General features: G+C 34.5%; 1 protein-coding gene across 5 annotated transcripts in view; it reads left to right on the forward strand.

The window, feature by feature from the left end:
* Positions 1 to 18,885, forward strand: part of LOC127968966 (cytohesin-1) — a 57,342-nt gene that overhangs the window by 36,681 nt on the left and 1,776 nt on the right. For 3 of the 5 annotated variants that reach the window (XM_052570473.1, XM_052570475.1, XM_052570474.1), the window contains exons 2-12: positions 3,351 to 3,433; positions 8,707 to 8,771; positions 9,873 to 9,939; positions 10,285 to 10,403; positions 12,989 to 13,069; positions 13,193 to 13,305; positions 14,148 to 14,296; positions 14,610 to 14,722; positions 16,851 to 16,929; positions 17,042 to 17,113; positions 18,507 to 18,661. In XM_052570473.1, coding sequence (XP_052426433.1) covers positions 3,351 to 3,433; positions 8,707 to 8,771; positions 9,873 to 9,939; positions 10,285 to 10,403; positions 12,989 to 13,069; positions 13,193 to 13,305; positions 14,148 to 14,296; positions 14,610 to 14,722; positions 16,851 to 16,929; positions 17,042 to 17,113; positions 18,507 to 18,661 — 1,096 coding nt within the window. The remainder of the gene's footprint in view (positions 1 to 3,350; positions 3,434 to 8,706; positions 8,772 to 9,872; positions 9,940 to 10,284; positions 10,404 to 12,988; positions 13,070 to 13,192; positions 13,306 to 14,147; positions 14,297 to 14,609; positions 14,723 to 16,850; positions 16,930 to 17,041; positions 17,114 to 18,506; positions 18,662 to 18,885) is intronic. The other 2 variants (XM_052570470.1, XM_052570471.1) reach the window with 1 other exon arrangement.

An 18,885-nucleotide genomic window follows, 5' to 3' on the forward strand; every position in this document is an offset into this window, starting at 1 on the left:
TTACTGTGCATTTAAATCCCAAATGAAAATGAAGTGTCATTAACTTGGTCATTTTTAGTTTTTTATTTACCCCTCATTTTCTAAAAGTGGCCCCTGAGTGACGCAATTTGAGCATCTATGATTTAGAAATTATATTTTGTGTTTGGTTGGTGATTAAATTGTGCTGTCGAGTGTTGTCTGTTCAGTTTGCCTGGGTTTGGATGCCTTAAATACCAAGAATCCTTCATTAAATTCTTTTCATATGATTCAACATGTTGAATTCCAGCTAGAAAATCACAGTTAACCTTTTCCTGTGCAGATAGGAGTTGTCTTTGGCCCTGAGGCCCAATTATAATATGGTGGATAATATAAATGTAATGCAATATATGTAATTTGGGGTCAGGTTTTTTTTTTTTTTTTTTTTTTTTACAAGAATTTAATACTTTTATTCAGTATGGATGCATCAAATTAAAGGGCATTTAGATGATGTTACAAAAAAAAATATTTGAAAGAAATGCCTTTCTTCACAACAGTATAAACTTTTAAATAATTCCCTCACCCTTGTGTCTTCCAACAGAAGATTTCTGAGTGAGCTGTCTCTTTAAGACTGTAAGATATCCTCCAGCTGTGCTCTAAGCTGCCGTTTCCATACATGTAAATCCATATCCAAACAAGTGATGCCTGCCCTGTATTTGTGGAAAAATGCTTGTAATGCAAATTTAGCTTGTAGTGCAGTTGGTTTTTTGTTCAAACTCCATAATGTTTGTGACTATGACATATTATCCCAGTTCCTCTGAAATGATCCTCAGCGATGGATGTACATTTATAGCCACCTGAACTCACTCCTACCTGAGTGACCTTTTCTTCCTGTTTGTTATGGGCTCCAGGAACATGTGTCCTGCTTGTTAACTCCAGCTTCAGGCGAGACTAATGGATTTCCGCTGCAGGTTGCAATACCAATTTCTGCAAAATCAGGGGGGATGGGCTGCTTTTTGGACTGGATTTCAGCTCACAGACTGCCTGTCAAACATCCCAGCTGGAGTTCAGCAGGAAAACGCATGCAGTGCGTTGCCACAGTGACAAGCAGTCGCTCAGAAACATGGTTATCCATGTGATTAGTGAGGACGATCATGTGGGCAGGCTGTAGGCTTTGTCTTTATCATGAAAGTGATGTTCATGAGCTAATGTCGGAGCATGATGGTTTGTGATCTGTTTGAGAAGGTGTAAATGGAACAAGGAATCCGTTAGTCTATGGGCCTCTAGTAGGGTCTCTGTAGGTCCCCTTCAGGGTCAGGCTGCCATACAGGCCACCAGGAAGGGATTTAATGAGGTCACATGAAAGGTGAGGGTCGTCATATCATATGACCGAGTGCCTTTGTTTTTATTTGTATTAACAGTCAGCTGATCATGTGACTAGGTTAGATCAGGGTTAAGTTTAAATGCCTTTATCTTGTCATACTTTTAACAAGTTTTTAAGAATAAAGGGAATGTGGCCGTTTTTTTTTTTTTTTTTTAAAGGTCTGATGTCCTCAAATGCCCCAGTGTTGTTTTTAGACCCCCAATCCATTAAAGAGACGGCTGGATCAAGACAAATGACCTCTGTCTCAAAATGACAAAAAAAATAAACATTAATCTCCACTGCCAATCATTTTTCAGACATAACTGATAACAGACATCTGTCATGTTGTTACAGTAAGTAGTAGTAATAATAATGATTTAACATAATCTTCTGTAATATAATAATTTTAAATAAATAAAAAATAGTTATAATTTAATTTGAATAATTATTTGGATACCGATTATAAATGCTTACTACAACAAAATTAATAACCATGTTAAACACGTAATCGACATTTCTAATTTTCACCATATATTATGGTAGCATATTTTAAAGTAGTCACTATAGTATTTTTTTTTGTATCTTTTTTTTAATCAGTAAAGTTACAAGCATTTCTTATTTTCTATTTTTAATACAGAAAATTCTTCAGGTGTTTTTATTTGCAAGTATCAAAGCGAGTCTTCACTTTTGAGAAATGCTCTGTTTAAAAACTCTTAAGTTCATATATGCTGTATTAAATTATTAATGTAACACACAAAGATCGAAAAGCTAGACCAAGCAGTATGGTGGGGATGCTGGCCCTCAGCCAACTGAACTGACTTTAGTGCTCTTGAACAAAGCACTTAAACGGAATTACTTCAGAGAAATCTTTGGGTTTGTGGATGCAAGGTTTGTATAAATTATTTGTGTTCTGCAAATTCCAACATCAGGGCTCTCCAGAGCACATCAGATCTGCTGAGCTTAATGCTTTCTCTGATCGACTCGGGCTGGTTTGCCAAGGTTGTGGATCAGCAGGGACATTGATATATATTATATTGATATCTGGTTCATGTTATGGTAGTGTTGCATTTTTTTGTGTGTGTGTTTATTTATTGGAAACCAATACATTACTATCTTGTACCGACATGTTTCAGTTCATTAGATTTAGTTTTTAAAAGAAGCCTCTATTTACTTGATTAAAAATGCAGTAATATTGTAAAATTATTACAATTTAAAAGAACCGTTTTCTATTTTATTATATTGTAAAATGTAATGCATGCCTGTGATAGTAAAGTTGAATTTTCAGCATCATTATTTCAATCTTCAGTGTCATATTCCCAGAAAGAAATTACTTTTGCAATTATATTACTGTTTATATTGTATTTCAATCAATTAAATGCAACCTTTGAGAGCAAAAACATGAAATAATATGAATTATTCCAAACTTGTGACCTGTAGTGTAAATATTGTATTATATGTGATACATGAAATAATATATTAATGTAAATAAAATATTAATTATTGGTTTGAGAGTCTGTATTTTGTGAGATAATCGTTTCAGTTTTGTTTTTCTCCTAACCCATTTGGCAAATAACAACGGAAAATGTTTGAGCTAGTTTGTGTGATGTTTTCCTGAGTAATTGGACACTGCAAATTCTTCGAAATGGCTTTTGGCTTAAAGGAAAAGCGTTTAATGAAAAGAACAACTATCCGCTTTGCTCTGAGAACTTCCTGATGTTCTGGACCAGAGGCCCATATAAACAACAACACTGCTGTGTTTTTCAAGCTATTGATTGCTGACTTGGTTTGTGTCTCAAAGGCAGTGCTTTGCCTCAGGCAGTTTCTCCTGTCCACAATCTCCCTTCATTCTGTTGCACATCCCCCTCATTTTACATCCGTTCTGTTTCCTCTGAAAATCTTTTGATTGTCCATGCAACCTCTTAGAAATGTACAAAAACGTTTGGGTCAAGAGGCCGCAGCTTGGCCACGTTTGCCTATCTGTGTTTGTACATCTGATCGCTCATTGTCTGCTTTTGTTTGTTTCCAAACAAAGTACCGGACGACCTGACGCCAGAGGAGAAGCAGGAGCTGGAGAACATTAGGAGACGAAAACTGGAGCTGCTGGAGGACATACAGGTAATATCTTCAAAACCTTTCTTCCCCAAAAATCATTTGAATCCATAGCCAGTGTTGCTAGTTTTAGTGTGTTTGCTCTTTGAACTGATGGATGTCTTATAATGCTAATTAATATCACCAAATCAACGTTATGCCCTTCTATCCCCCTTCTCTTGGCCCTGGTCACGGCAGCTGGAGTGAGGTGGACCTGTAGAGAATAGGAATTGGATCATGGGAGGGGCTTCCATGACCCCGGCTGTACAGTTTTAGTGTACAGGATTGATGGGATGTCCCACCCTGGGGTATAGACTGTAACAGCTGGCTCTTGAAGGGGGAACAGATGGTGCAAGCCAAGTCCAGCAAATTCAATTATGCTGATTCTATTACGCAACTGGAATGTCAACCATTAATGACCCTCCTGCCAAACACTGTCCCTTTCGTCTCTTAAACGACTTAATCAATCTTGTAAACTTCCAAATGAAGTTTTGTGGCATATCTTTGGCATTCATCCTCCAGTTTCATTGCAGTCTCCATCTATTTCTTGATTTCCCTTGAACAGCAGAGGATTCCCCTCTCTATTAGAATAGTCATCTTTACTCTCACTAAATTAGACATTTATGTATTTAGGTAGTTGTCATTTTTGAAATTAGGTTTTAATATATTTTTTAAGTTAGGAATTTGTTCTCTATTGATTGTATTTTTAATATAGAAATTTGTAATCCAGTCGCATTCTTGATATTGAAATCTTCTTTTTTTTTTTTTTGTACACATCAAAAATAAATGTATTAAAGTTATTACAGTTTAAAATGTATGTTTTCTATTGTAATATATTTTGCAATTTATTAAAAACGTATTACTTGTAATTTATTCCTGAATTTTGAGCAGCTATTACTCCAGTCTCCAATGTCACCTGATCCTTCAGTCATTCTGATATGCTGATTTAGAAGCATTTCTTATTATTATCAATGTTGAAAACAGTTATGCTGCTTAATATTATATATATTAACATTTGTATGATTTCTTGATGAATAGAAAAATCTAAAGAATGGCATTTATTTGAAGTAGAAACCTTTTGTAACATTATACTGTAACTCTCCTTTCTGATCAATTTATTGCATCCTTGCTGACTAAATTTATTCATTTCTTTTAAAAACAAAACTAAAAAATTAAAAAGTAATCTTTTAGTGCATGTCAAAATTTTTATCAGAAGTAGTTTAAAACTTAATTGTATTTTAATTATTATTCTTTAAAGCTCGCTATAACGTTGTAATCTGTGCAAATCATTTGAGGTACCATAACAATAACAGTCAGTAAAAGCTCAGCTTTATGGATTTTTTTATTTAGTTGTTGAAAAATGTCTGTCTGGCTGAGTAAGATTCCTGGGAGTGTCATGATAAGCCTGTAGTAGAGGATTTCTTTTTGCCTTACTCTCTATAAGTGTGGCGACAAACAGTAGAAGAATTTGGAATTTGGAGTTAACTGGAGCATTATAAGACCCCAGTCTCTCCTTCACATGAGTGGAGCTTGTGATGGCTCATGATCAGAGAAAACTGATCTCTCTGACCTGAAGACACATGACTGTACAGTGGGGCTGTACAGCATTCACAATGGGTTACATAGCAAGGTTTTATTGCTGAAAACAAATGAAATTTTACACTTTTGATACCTAAACAAACTTTAATATGCTGTTGAGGACATTTGGAGAAATTTGTGTTCAGCAGCGTAATAGTGCTTTTTTGATCAGTATACACATTTTCTCTCCCTAGTCATGGTCTGATCTGATTTAGGTCAGCTCTGCTGTATTATTAGTCCTCTCAAGTGAAAGAGACTAGACAGAACTTTAGCTCTCATGTAGAAGTAAACATCTGTCATTTCCCAGAGTGCTTCTGATTTTCATTACAATAAGCAGTTATTTTGAAAATCGATGATCGGCTGTCTGAGCTAAATGGTTTTTGTTTGTGCTCACTGAACCGGCAGTGTGTTCAGACATTCGGCAGATCCAATCTGGCTCTGTCTTTTGTATCCGGCGCTACGTGACGCAGCCCCTGATGGCCTTGCGTGGTTATCGATGATACCGTCATCTCTGTCAGTCCAGTTAGGGTTAGCCCAAGCTGATCGATGCTGTGTGTGCGATAGCACGACTCTGGATTTTTAGGTGGTCTGACATTTAAAGTTTGGAGAAAAATTGATTGCTGAGGAAAAGGATAAAAGTAGTGGTTTGAAACATTTTGTGCTTTTCAGTTCATCTATTCATGACATTTGCATTTACTTAAAGAATTATTATTATTATTTTTTTCCTAATATAGGGCCCTATGAAATCCATTATATTTTATTTTAGCTTTTTTTCCAGCTTAAATTTTTCTAGAATCTGTTTTAATGGTTAAAATTAATTATATTAATCAAAAAACATGTAATTAATTTAAACCAAGAAATGTACAATATCAAACAGTAAAATTTTTGAATTCAAATTCAGTGTTTTTTTATATTCTGTTTCATTAATTTTTTAATGGTTTCATCAAATATTAATAATCAGAAGCATATTTAATTAATTGATATTATAATAATAATAATAATAATAATAATAATAATAATAATAATAAAAATATATATATATGTGTTTTTTATTATTTATTTCCAGAAAAACTGTGTTGTGTAGTTAGATTTTTTTCTGCTAAAAAAATTCGGATAAATTTATTTTCTGGTAATTTTTATTGAAATATTAAAATTAAAAAATTAATTAAAATTTTAATAATACATTTTAATACAATTTCAAAAATAATTTTATTCTAAGTAGTAACTATCATTACATTAAGTAATATTTCTGTCACAGTTTCTACAAGTTAAACCAAACATTTATTTTGCCAGGTTGCTGTTAAGATCTTTAGGTTTCTTTTTGTAAAAGAAATGGTAAAATGCTCATGAAGTGGCTCAGAGCAGTTCTAGAGATTATGTTTATGTACTCGCATATTGCGAGACCCAAAACATGCAGAATTATTATTTAAATTGTACTTTTGTTTCTTAATATTCACAGATACTAGTCTATATTGCATTTTTATTTTATTTTTATTTTTTATAGAGCTAATAGAAGCATTGGCCAAAATATTTTACTAACGAATGGGTGTGTATAACTTTGTGTCTAAAAAATGGGAAGTGATGGTGGGTATAAATGTCATGTACTAAATAAAACGTAGTGATTAACCAAATGGTTCCAGATCTCCTCCTCGATACCAGCAGGACGATTAGTAAATTGCTCATGTAATATTTGTCTAATGGAGATGAAGTGCCTGATTAAAGTGACTGAACTGCCAAGCTCAACCTCTCTGTCTCCATAGAGCCCTGCTGGACAGTCCCGGTTCCTTCCTGGTCCAGCTGGAACATTCTGGCTGTTGCCAAGAGACAAATAAAAAAATACATTAAATGCACTGCATAAGGATAAAACGAATGGAAAAGTGTGGGCTGGAAACTTGTAGTGTTTGTTTACATGTTACCTTTATATGGCAGCTGTCGCATAGCAACAGTCAGATAGAACATCATTATCGTGACCACTTTATTCCATCTTTGTGCCCGCAGCCGTGAGGAGAGAAGAACTTCCAGTCTGATTCACTGGACTATTTGTAGTGACTTTCCATGCCTTCTAGAGACGATTTTAGACTCAAACTGGTTATATTTAAGTCCTAAGAAGTGTACCTTATTAACTGTGTGGTCTCTTCATTCCCAGATTCTTGTTCTCTTCAGACCTCTTGGATTGTCCTCTCTAGAACTCATTGATTTCTTTAACACATTTCTTCATAGAGGACCAAAAGCACTTGTCTGGGTCAGTTGTTCCAGCTGCACTCCTGTCATGAGGTTTCAGGGTCATTCACACACTCCGAAAATGTATAGCTGAGGAAGGTTAGATGTTAAAAGGCTACTTATTTGACCTTTCCAGACACTATAGCTTGAGAGGGATGTGGGGTTAATGCAGAATGCATCAAAAGGGCAAAGATGTGTGCGTGTGGGTGTGTGTGTATCCATGGTGGATTGGTAATATGAGTCTTATTGATCTGTCCCTGGGCTGCTTCAGGAAGATGGATTGCTGAGAGTGTTATGGCACACACACTGACTACACGCAAACAGAACACACTCACATGTGGATCGTACCTTACTTACTTATACACTCTTTCTGTGACAAGATAGCAAAATGTCTTTGGTTGACACCAGCAAAAATCACGATTCTCAAAACAAATTTTAATATCACAAAAAGGAATGTTTAATGAAATGTTGTTGTTGTTTTTTTCTAAGTAGATACATATTAATTTAAATATTAAACTCAATTATAACACTGACAGGTGTCCATATATTTTTCAGTTAAACAATTGACAATATTTTTATTATTATTTATTAAATAATGTAAACAAATCCTATAGAAACAAATTGCAAGCAATAGAACTTCTATATAAGTTATAGAATTAGAGTTATAGTAGAATTTCTGGTCCTATTTCATGTCATATTCTAGTGATAACAGAACTCCATCCGTTATATCACACGCTTGCAGTGTTTCTCACAGTGAGTGTCATTGTGGACATCCAAATCCATTATAATTTTATAAATAATACTGTTTTTGTGTCACAGAATGTAGTTTGAAGAGTTCATATATGTGGTTTGTTAATAAAGTTGTGAGCTCCAGGGCATCAGCGGCCTCAGGTCTACAGCCGAATTACAGCCATGCTGATATACGGCCATATCACACTGCTACTTGGGATTCATACACACACACACACACACACACACACACACACACACACACACACACACACACACACACACACACACACACGTAATAGTTTATGAAATTCCACTTCTACTCCGCTTCTGTGAAAGTAACCTGTCATTGTTAAGATAAAGGCATTTCTGGAATCATTTGGAATGTATTTTATTTTTTTCATGCGCTCACACACACACACACACATACACACACTCTCAACATGCTCATTCTCATTTACCCTCTTGATCTCTTTATTACTCCTCATTTTTCACCTCTGTCCCCCTTTCCCTTCCCCCTTACAAATGCTACTTCATCTTGATATCTAATGCAGGTGCCACACTGCACCATGATTGAATGTCTCATATTCTTGATAATCATGTTAGATATTTATGATCCTCTGTGTGTTCATTTTATTAGATTCACAGCTCTCCATCACTCCCCGTGGCAGGCTGACTTTGAAAGGGACAGCTCCACCTTCATTTCTCCTTTCGATTAACTCAGCCTTGTTTTCCTTTTCTCTCTCTCTTTCTTTCTTTTTTTTTTTTTATAGCGGCTCAAGGATGAGATAGCAAAGGTGACGAATGAGATCGAAAGTCTTGGCTCCACTCAAGAAAGGTAAGATGTGTGAGTCTATTTTTCATTCTTTACCACAGTCCAATCAAATTTGTCCGCCTTCAACTCGGTGTTCGCTATCTGATTCTGCCATATTTGCACACACATGCACAATCTCCATTTACTCATAAGCAACTACAGAGGAGTTACACAAACACACACACTCAGTCTTTCCCGTTCCCTTTTTGAATATTTAATGACAGTGCCCCCTGCGGGAGGGGAGGCTGGTGAATTATATCCACCTGTTTTGGTAAGAGAGGGTGTAATTTGTGTAAATTGGCTGAGATGTGTTTAGGATTGTGCAGGAATGTGTATTAACATCATGCAGTATGTATCATCACAGTTTGGTCTATTTACTTTACATTTTATAAAGGAATCATTTCAAAGGAATCCTTTTAAACAGGATGTTTAATACTGTGTTAATGCAGTCTGAGGGGCTGTTCATGCAGAACACGTTTATGTAATCCACTGCACTGCTTTTCCATTGTTTTCCATTTGTCTAGCATATGTTTACAATTTCAAAATAATTTAAAACTTAATTTCACTGCCTGCGTCTTGCGTTTTTTAGTGCGAAAGCTTCTTCTGTGTGAATGGCCCCTGATACTGCATGACTGCAGTGACCCATATTCCCAAACCAAACAGAACCACATCAAAGAATATACATCAGACTGAATCAGGCCCATTTATTATACATGATGCATGATCCCCTTGGGACCACTGAACACTTCACAGGAATGCCCACTTTGATTCACATGAGGGCCATTTGGATGGAAGAAATCCATTTTCCGAAAGTGTTCCATGCCGTTAACCTTCCTTTCATGAAATTCTTTTGTCGTGCTCTGTTCCTCCTCCACCTTGAGTGATGTCATGTGGCCACAATGGAAGGTACTGTACAGTAGTGTGTGGCCCCTTTTACAGGCTGTGGCTTTTAACATGTCACCCCACCATCCAAAAGTGCATTTGGAGTGGTTATTAATGATGTCATTATGAGGGCCTGACAGGCGTAGGTGTTTTACGACTGAATTCCCTGAGTTTTAGCTTGATATTGCATCTGTCAGAAACTTACCCAGCATTAATAAAGCCTTCATCTCTCTGTGTTTACAGAATAAACATGCAGCGGAGTAAACAGGTGGCTATGGGACGCAAGAAATTTAACATGGATCCCAAAAAGGTAAACTACAGTAGCACTGGAGTGTAATACAAAAAGCATCTATTTTTGGATGATATGGATTGGTAAAGAAGATATGGATTGGTAAAGAAAATGGTCCCCCATTACATCAAATGCATTGCCATTTAGCATTTTAAACCTTTTGAACTTGTGTGGGTGCACATATTCTCATAAGCACATGTTAAGCATTGTGCAATCGCAAATTTCCATATATTTACCAGAATCCAAACTCATATACTGTATACAGTTTTTTTTTTTTTTTTTGCCAACAGGAAACTGTAGAATTACACTGAATGCATGTAGGGCTGCTTTGGAATTTCTTTATGCTGAGTGATGTGTTTTTCTCAGGGTATTCAGTTCCTCATAGAGAATGAACTGCTGAAGAACACTTGTGAAGATATTGCTCAATTTCTCTACAAGGGTGAGGGCCTCAACAAGACCGCCATCGGAGATTATCTGGGTGAAAGGTAAGAATGAATCTTTCTGCTGATGGTCGAGAAAGACAGAGCTTCTGAAGTCTTTACAAATATTTTTGACAAGAATATCGAAAGAACAGTTTTTGTAATTGGTAATAATAATAATAAAAAAAGTGCATTAAAATCAGCATCTTAGAATGATTTTTTTTTTAAGATCATGTGACAATAAAGAGTAATGGCTTCTGAAATTCAGCTTTGCCATCATCAGAGGAATACATTACATTTGAAAAATATTAAACGAGAAAAAGTTATTTGAAATTGTAATATTATTCACATTATTATTACATTACATTGTATTACTATTTCTACTATATTTTTTATTTAATAAACATAGCTTTAGTTTGCTTAAGAGACTTCATTCAAAAACGGTACTAATTAATGTGGTTGGTGATATCTTTTAGTATGTACAGTATTTCATTTCTAAGGTCTCTGTAGCAATAAAACTATTTTTCTGAGTTTTAGGCTACAAGTCTTTTAATTGCTTTGCATAATGGTCAGATGTTGGTCAATGGAAACAAGCCGCAACACAACCAAATTGGTCCCACTTTATATCAAGTGGCCTTAACTACTATGTAAAAAATAAGTACAATGTACTTATTGTGTTCATATTGAATTGCAAAACACTTTTGCTGCTATTGAGGTGGGATAGGGGTAAGGTTAGGGACAGGTCTGTTGTTATGGGTAGGAATAAGGGTGGGTTTAAATGTAAGGGATAGGTCAAAAGTGTACTTATAAATGTAATTACAGAAATGTATTATGATGTATTTATATGTATATTTTTCTAATATAAGTACAATGTAAAAACATGTACACAATAAGTGCATTGTAACAAATAATTTAAATGTAAGTACATAGTAGTTAAGGCCACATAATATAAAGTGAGACCACGAAATTAGCACAACCCTACAGAAAACAAGCCGCAACACAACAAAATGAGCACAACATAACGCAGTTAGCATAACTAGGGATGCACCGATACCATTTCTTTCCGATCCGAGATAAAAAAAAATTGAGTATCGGGCGATACCGATACTGAATTTTTTTTGTTTTGTTTTTTATAATCAGAGTATAATTTCTGTACCTCAGTGTGTTGACAGCAGAAAATGCAGAAAATGACTGTATCAGAGCCGATAAGGATACAGAGTACCTAATCGGCACAACTCAACCAAATAGCACAACACAACGGAAAGAAGCCATAACAACAAAATTAGCACAACACAATGGAAACAAGTCACAACAAAATGAAAACTAGCCACAACACAACACAATTAGCACAGCATAACGAAATTAGTCTGAAATTAGTTGTGGCGATTTTGTAGTGTTGTGCACTACTGGGCCACCGAAAGAATGAGCTGCATTATGGACCAGACATTTATTGCAAGCTATGCAAAGGCTACTTGTCCTACATGGCTACATGTTCTTTCTAACAATTTACTAATGATCAAAACTAGGTTAATGGAAGTTAAACAGATTTAGGCTTTTTTTAAAGATCTGAATTTGCTATATCTAGAATCAGAGCTCAAGGGAGGATGACCTCACCGATCATAAGCTGGTCCAGTACTTCAGTCTGTCAAAAGCCATTATCTACTGCATCAAGATGGCCTGTGCCCACGTGAAAGTGCTGTGTTTTGCGTTAAGGGTCAGCTTACACATTTATTGATGGACTGAAATTCAGTGTCAGTGCCAGGTCATCAGGGACCTGTCAGAGCAGGAAGGAAAGGTATATAATATGTGTGGAGGATTTATTTTCCGCACTCAGTGTAATTATAGACGTGCATGGCTGCTCTTAAATTAAATGGACAGTCCAGCTGAAAAATGAACATTGTACAATTATTTACTTATCCTTATTTTATGAATAATAACTTGAGGTAAAAGTGGATGGTATATTAAAAAGTACAAAAGTATATTTTCTATTAACGGTCACAAAAAAAATAACTTTTTTTATTAATACACAACTAATCATCTCTATTGTAAGTTACTTTAGCTCTCATTCCAATAACTTTTAATGAGTCAATAATGCTTTTTCTTTAAATGAACACCTGCATAAATGCAAATGCATTATTTTCTGTCACCTGAGGAAAATCAATCGTTAATCCCAAGATCATTGCTGAAGTGAGGTCACAGCAATGCAGAGCTGGATGAAGGAGTGTAGAGCTTAATGGATGGACCCCCGAAGTGGGTTAATGCATTCGCAGCTCATTGATATGATCGACATGCCCCATTTCCTCACTGAAGAAAGAGCTAGTTACACACGGACGGTAAATCCCAGACGTAATCCCCCTCGTGAGATTTAATGCTCATTGGAGACGTCTGAGAGGAGGATCACAGCCATAATTCAATTCAAAGTGTAAACGCTACAAGTTCTATAACTACAGACAAGGTTTTCAGAGGCATATGTTTTAGTGGAAGTCTCGTCTTTACAAATTTATGTATTTAATTGAGTTCATAAAACATAGTAACACTATTCCCTGAAGGAAAAACATATCTAGTTGTACCATTTTTCATCAGATGTCACTGTAAAATCATTGCTGTTGATCGAAGATTGGATCTCCTGTTCAAATGTATCTCCTTTCCAGGGATGAGTCCAATATTCAGGTTCTTCATGCCTTTGTGGAGCTTCATGAGTTCACAGACCTCAACCTGGTTCAGGCACTCAGGTGACAAAATACAGATGTGTAGATTATGATCTCCTTTAAAAAATTCAGCAAACTGATTTGATAGTCTCATTATGCCATTATGATCTCATTAATACAGCTAATTTCTCCCCATGCTCCATGCAGACAGTTTTTATGGAGTTTCCGGTTACCGGGTGAAGCTCAGAAGATCGATCGAATGATGGAGGCTTTTGCCCAGCGTTACTGTCAATGCAATCCCGGTGTCTTTCAGTCCACAGGTATGTATGTATGTATAATAATCTGTTTTTATAATGGGTTGTGACAACAGCAAAAAATCACTAGTTAATACAATTGAACTATTTATGCAGAAACAAATATTATGTTGAATGCACTCCATTGCTTTTAAATAGTAAAAATTTGTATGATTTTTTTTATTTTTATTAATATATGTATTTTTTAATTTATTTGGGTTTTAAATGTTATTTTACTTAATTAAAAACAAAACAAATATATATATATTTTTAACAAAGTGCATAAAATGACACTGATTATCTCAATTCAAAACTGTTGTTTACCCAAAGACCCAGTCCCTCTGCAATTTCCCCACACCCACTCATACACGTCTTGGGCTCTCTTCATAAATTTTCCATGCTCTTAGTCATGCTAATATGCATGTAAAGAGTGCCGCTGATGTAGTGCACTTCCATGCTGCCCACATGTTGCTCTGCAGAGTGGCTACACATGGCCTGTTATGAGCAATTAGCTGCATTTAATCAAGAGAAAATAATGAGAAACGTAAATATTCTCCTTGGCTGCTACGAAGTTCTAGCAACAATAGATTCTTCAATCATTTCATGTAATGAATATACATTTGAGAGGTGTTGAGGGTGTTATGAATATATTTATAAAATTATGAATACAGAGAGGATTAACAATGCAAGAAACTTTGGCTTAAGCACTATTTGGACGCCAATTTGTTCTTAGCATGACATCTGTGTAAGTAAAATGAGCATGACTCCGTAGTGTTTAAACTCATGCGTTTAGACGTCAGTTAATTCATTGCATTTGGGCCAGTTTGTACATGTAATCTCCTGTAAATGCTAAATATATCTCTTTGCAGATACATGTTATGTGCTTTCATTCGCAATCATCATGTTGAACACAAGTCTGCACAATCCTAATGTGAAGGACAAGCCATCTGCAGAGCGATTCATAGGCATGAACAGAGGCATCAATGATGGAGGAGATCTGCCTGAAGACCTGCTCAGGGTCAGTGTCCATCAACAGTCTTTTTGTCATTTATAATAATTTTTTGTTGTTGTTATTGTTTTTTTATTATTAATAATATTTTTAGCATGTATATATGTATGTATATGTGTGTGTTGTTAATTACTAGAATGTTTATTTTATTTAATTTTTATTTAATTTTTTGTTTTTATTTTAGTCAGACTATTGGCCAAACATGGACATTTTTTTTTTAGTTGCGCTAGTAGCAATTACATTTTTCATTTCCCAAACAATTTTAAGATCTAAATAGAATTGTTAATTTTGAAGTACCACTCAATTTAAAACACTCCTGCAGAACCTTTATGAGAGCATTAAGAACGAGCCCTTCAAGATACCTGAAGATGACGGCAATGACCTCACACACACCTTCTTTAACCCCGACCGCGAGGGCTGGCTGCTCAAACTGGGTGAGTGAGAGTTTCTCTGTTCGGAAGATAAAGAAATGGGACTGGATGACACATGTCCAAGCCTAAACATAAAGTGTCTCATTAATGCCAAAATTAGATGAAATATCTTATTTAATCAGAGCTGTGAATTGAATGTCTTGCATTGTGTAAAGTAATAGTCAAGAAGCATGAGGCCAAATGCTTTATATTCCAAAGCTCATCTAAAATAGCTGATACAACCTCCTTGTTTATCCGCATGCCGCTCATATTTCAGCTCAGCTTGGATTTTACACCAGGCTGACACACACAAGTGTTTTATTACAGTCTTTTGTTACAATATTTTGCTTATTTTGGTAGTTAACTTCATTGTTTTCTTTCTTCCACATTTGATTTTGATTTGATGTTGTCTTTCTCCAGGAGGTATGTACACTGGTTTTCCTTTAGCAAGCTCATTAAGCTTTTGCTTCCAGGTGCTTTGCGCTTTCATTTACTCCATTTGTCTTTTTTTCCTGTTTAATTTAACACATATTTAATTTGATCAAAATGAAAGTGTCTGAGTCTGTTTGCCTCACTTGAGTTTTAACTGGTGTGATGTTGCTGTGCTTGTGATGACTCTCAGCCAGCTTTCTCCATCTTCTTGGAGATCATCCTGTCTGTTAGTGTTAGTGTTGGTCTCTACTGCAGCCATGTGGTCAGTTGAAGTACTGCCCGCTCTGCAGTCTTTACATGCAGTTCTGCGAGCGCTACATGATGCTTACACATAGGAAACAGATGTGTGTGTGTGTGTGTGTGTGTGTGCACGTTTGTGTGTAAAAAAAACTATTAATCACATCCAAAATAAAAGTTTTTGTTTACAAAATATGTGTGTGTGTAATGTGTATATATAATATAAATTACATAAATATGTACTTGTATATGTGTGTGTGTGTGTATATATATATATATATATATATATATATATATATCTCACACACACATACATTTACACAGTAGAAACATTATTTAAACAAAAACGTTTATTTTGAATGCGCTTAATCACGATTAATTGTTTGACAGCACTAGTAAAAATGTGTGCTTGTTTGAGATATAGCACAAGAATTAATACAGATCTTACAGATACAGATTTAGATCAAGCACAGCAGATATAATGTTATACAATTCATGCAGTTTGCAATGAAATGCTCATTTGAGTGATTGTTTATTTTATTTTATTTTTTATTTGTATATTTATTTGACTTTTTTATTATGTATTACTTTTTACTAGTGTCTGTACTTTGTTACATTTCTGTATTTTATATATATATATATATATATATATATATATATATATATATATATATATATATATATATATATATATATATATATGTATATATATATATATTTCTGTTAAGGATGTGTCAATTTTCTTAATTTTTCTTATTTTAAGTCATTTATTTAATATTTTAGCAATAGTGGTTTAGCATTCTGTAAGTTTTTATTTTCTGTTTGTACTTTTCTATTTTTTGCTTTATACTCACGTTTAAGTTTATATATATATATATATATATATATATATATATATATATATATATATATATATATATATATATATATATATATATATATATTTATTTATATATATAGACACACACACACACACACACACACACACACACACAGTAGTAACAGGGATTTGATAAGCATGCTGTGCTTTAGCTTTCCGACTAGTTTTCATGCTGTTCTAAAAGAATAGTTTTCTCAAAAAAAGTTTTAAAAAGTATTTAATTATTATATAGTATTATTATTTATTTAATTAATCATAACTTAGTGTTTTGGGGTGTTCTGTCTCTTCAATGACTATATTGTAGATCTCTGGTCTCATTAAGATAATTTACTGAAGAGAGAGCTTTGCATTCATTCCTGCATTCTGTACATCAGGCTCATTTAATAACACATTCTCTTACTAATTTGCACACTAACACATTAAACTTGTGCCTGGTTCAGTGTTTTTTGGGTAACTGGCTTTGAGCCCTCTGCTAATATGAGTTTCATACACGTGTCTGTCTGTCTGCTGCTGCTGTGCCTCATGTCTCCGCTGCTCACCACAGATATCCTCTACCACATCCTCATACAGGCATCCTTAATAAACTGACCTCTGTCTGATCCACAGGTGGACGGGTCAAGACGTGGAAGAGGAGATGGTTCATATTGACTGACAACTGTTTGTATTATTTTGAATACACCACTGTACGTGAATCTGTTTTATTGCAGTGCAATTGAATTGATTGAATGTAAATATAAGTCATCCGTTGTGTTTTACTGCGGTCACACATGCTTCCTTTACTGCATCTGTTTCCAGGATAAAGAGCCGAGAGGGATCATTCCTCTGGAAAATCTCAGTATTAGGGAAGTCGATGACTCCAAGAAGCCAGTAAGCTTTCTCTCACTTTTCCATCATTTTATTCTCACATTTAAATTACTTTGTAGAAAGGGAGTTTTATATATATATATATATATATATATATATATATATATATATATATATATGTATAGATAGATGGATATATATTTCAACCACTAGTCGGCGCTGTCAGAAACAATCGACTAGTCGAGCATGCATTAAAGAGTTTGCAAATACGACATGAATTTTAGGATTACAATATTGCGTGTAGCTGTTACTTTCTATGACCTTATATATGTTGCATGCAAAATTTAAATATGTAATAATTCAATAATTCATTCTTCGAAATTGCACGGATAATGGCTTCAAAAAGGAGTAACAGACAAATAAATTCAGAATAAGTCTGCTTGAACACTGGGCTGAAGCTGGCACAGTCAGGAGTTTGGTAGATAACCGTTGAGTCAGGGGATCAGCGCAATATTATACAACAGACCTCTAAAGTCACGAGTGTGAAGTGAATGCATGTAAACTTTACGAATGAAAAGAGCGCAAATCAAACAGCATTGCTGTTGTCTCTCTGTGCATCTCTCAGAAATCAGAGCTTTGCAACAGTAATATCACCTATAATAATACATCATACACCTTCTATTATTTGTATATGTTTAAAAGGCAATGATTTAAACCTTAAGTTACGATATGATATGAATGAATGGAATAAGCACAGCGCGCTCACCAATCAAACAGCCAAATTAACGTCTATTGATAAAAAATATATATTTTGATGTTTTTTTTTATTTACAGTAGCATGAACCACAAGTAGTCGAGTAACTCGAGTTTTTCTTTAAAATAGAAAATCGACTAGTAGAAATCAGTAGTCGTGCAACCCCTAATATATATATTTGGTTTTATCCTCACTTTATTATTATTAATTTATTATTTAAATATTTATTTTTAGCAACTATGGTTTGGTTTGCATGCTTTTAAATTTTTTTCATTTTATTTTCTGTATTTTGTATTTGTGCATTTTTGTTTTATCCTCCCTTTTAAGTTTTATGATTATTAATAATTGTATTTATGTATTATTTTATATATTTTAGCAATAGTGTTTGATTAGTGTTATGTCTTATTATTTTTAAATTTATATATATTTTGGGGGGATTAATAGTTATTATTAGTTAATAAATATTGCTACATATAATATTTTATATTATATTTTCTATATTATTGTATCTTTTTAGTTTATTTTCTTTTTTTTAAAGTTTTTTAATAATGATGATAATATTTTTTTTAGAAGACTTTGAAAATGTTTGTTTGAAAACACGCATGTTACGGGTGTGCTCAAATCTCGCTCATACACTGGCATCATTGTTCTGGTAACCTCCAGTGAAATATCCTTGTGATTAAAGTAGCTCTCTTTACACAGAACTGCTTTGAACTCTTCATCCCAGACAACAAGGATCAGGTCATCAAAGCCTGTAAGACTGAAGCAGATGGACGGGTTGTGGAAGGAAACCACACGTTCTACCGCATCTCAGCACCAACAACAGAGGAGAAAGATGAGTGGATCAAAAGCATCAAGTAAGTCTTCCTCTCATCTTGTCCTGACACAAGTTTTCATATGCAATTTGACACCGATTGGACTTGAACCCAGAATCACAAGCCCCAAAACTTTTTTGCTCACAAAAAAAATCTGTAGTGGCATGTTTGTAATATATTTGTTGTATTTTTATTTATTTTTGATGATTTAAAACACATTGCCATCTATTTCTAAAATTCTCCAGTTGAATCTATTGATTATTAAT

Source organism: Carassius gibelio, chromosome B12 (assembly GCF_023724105.1).
Source record: "Carassius gibelio isolate Cgi1373 ecotype wild population from Czech Republic chromosome B12, carGib1.2-hapl.c, whole genome shotgun sequence".
In the NCBI taxonomy this organism is placed as follows: Eukaryota; Metazoa; Chordata; class Actinopteri; order Cypriniformes; family Cyprinidae; genus Carassius; species Carassius gibelio.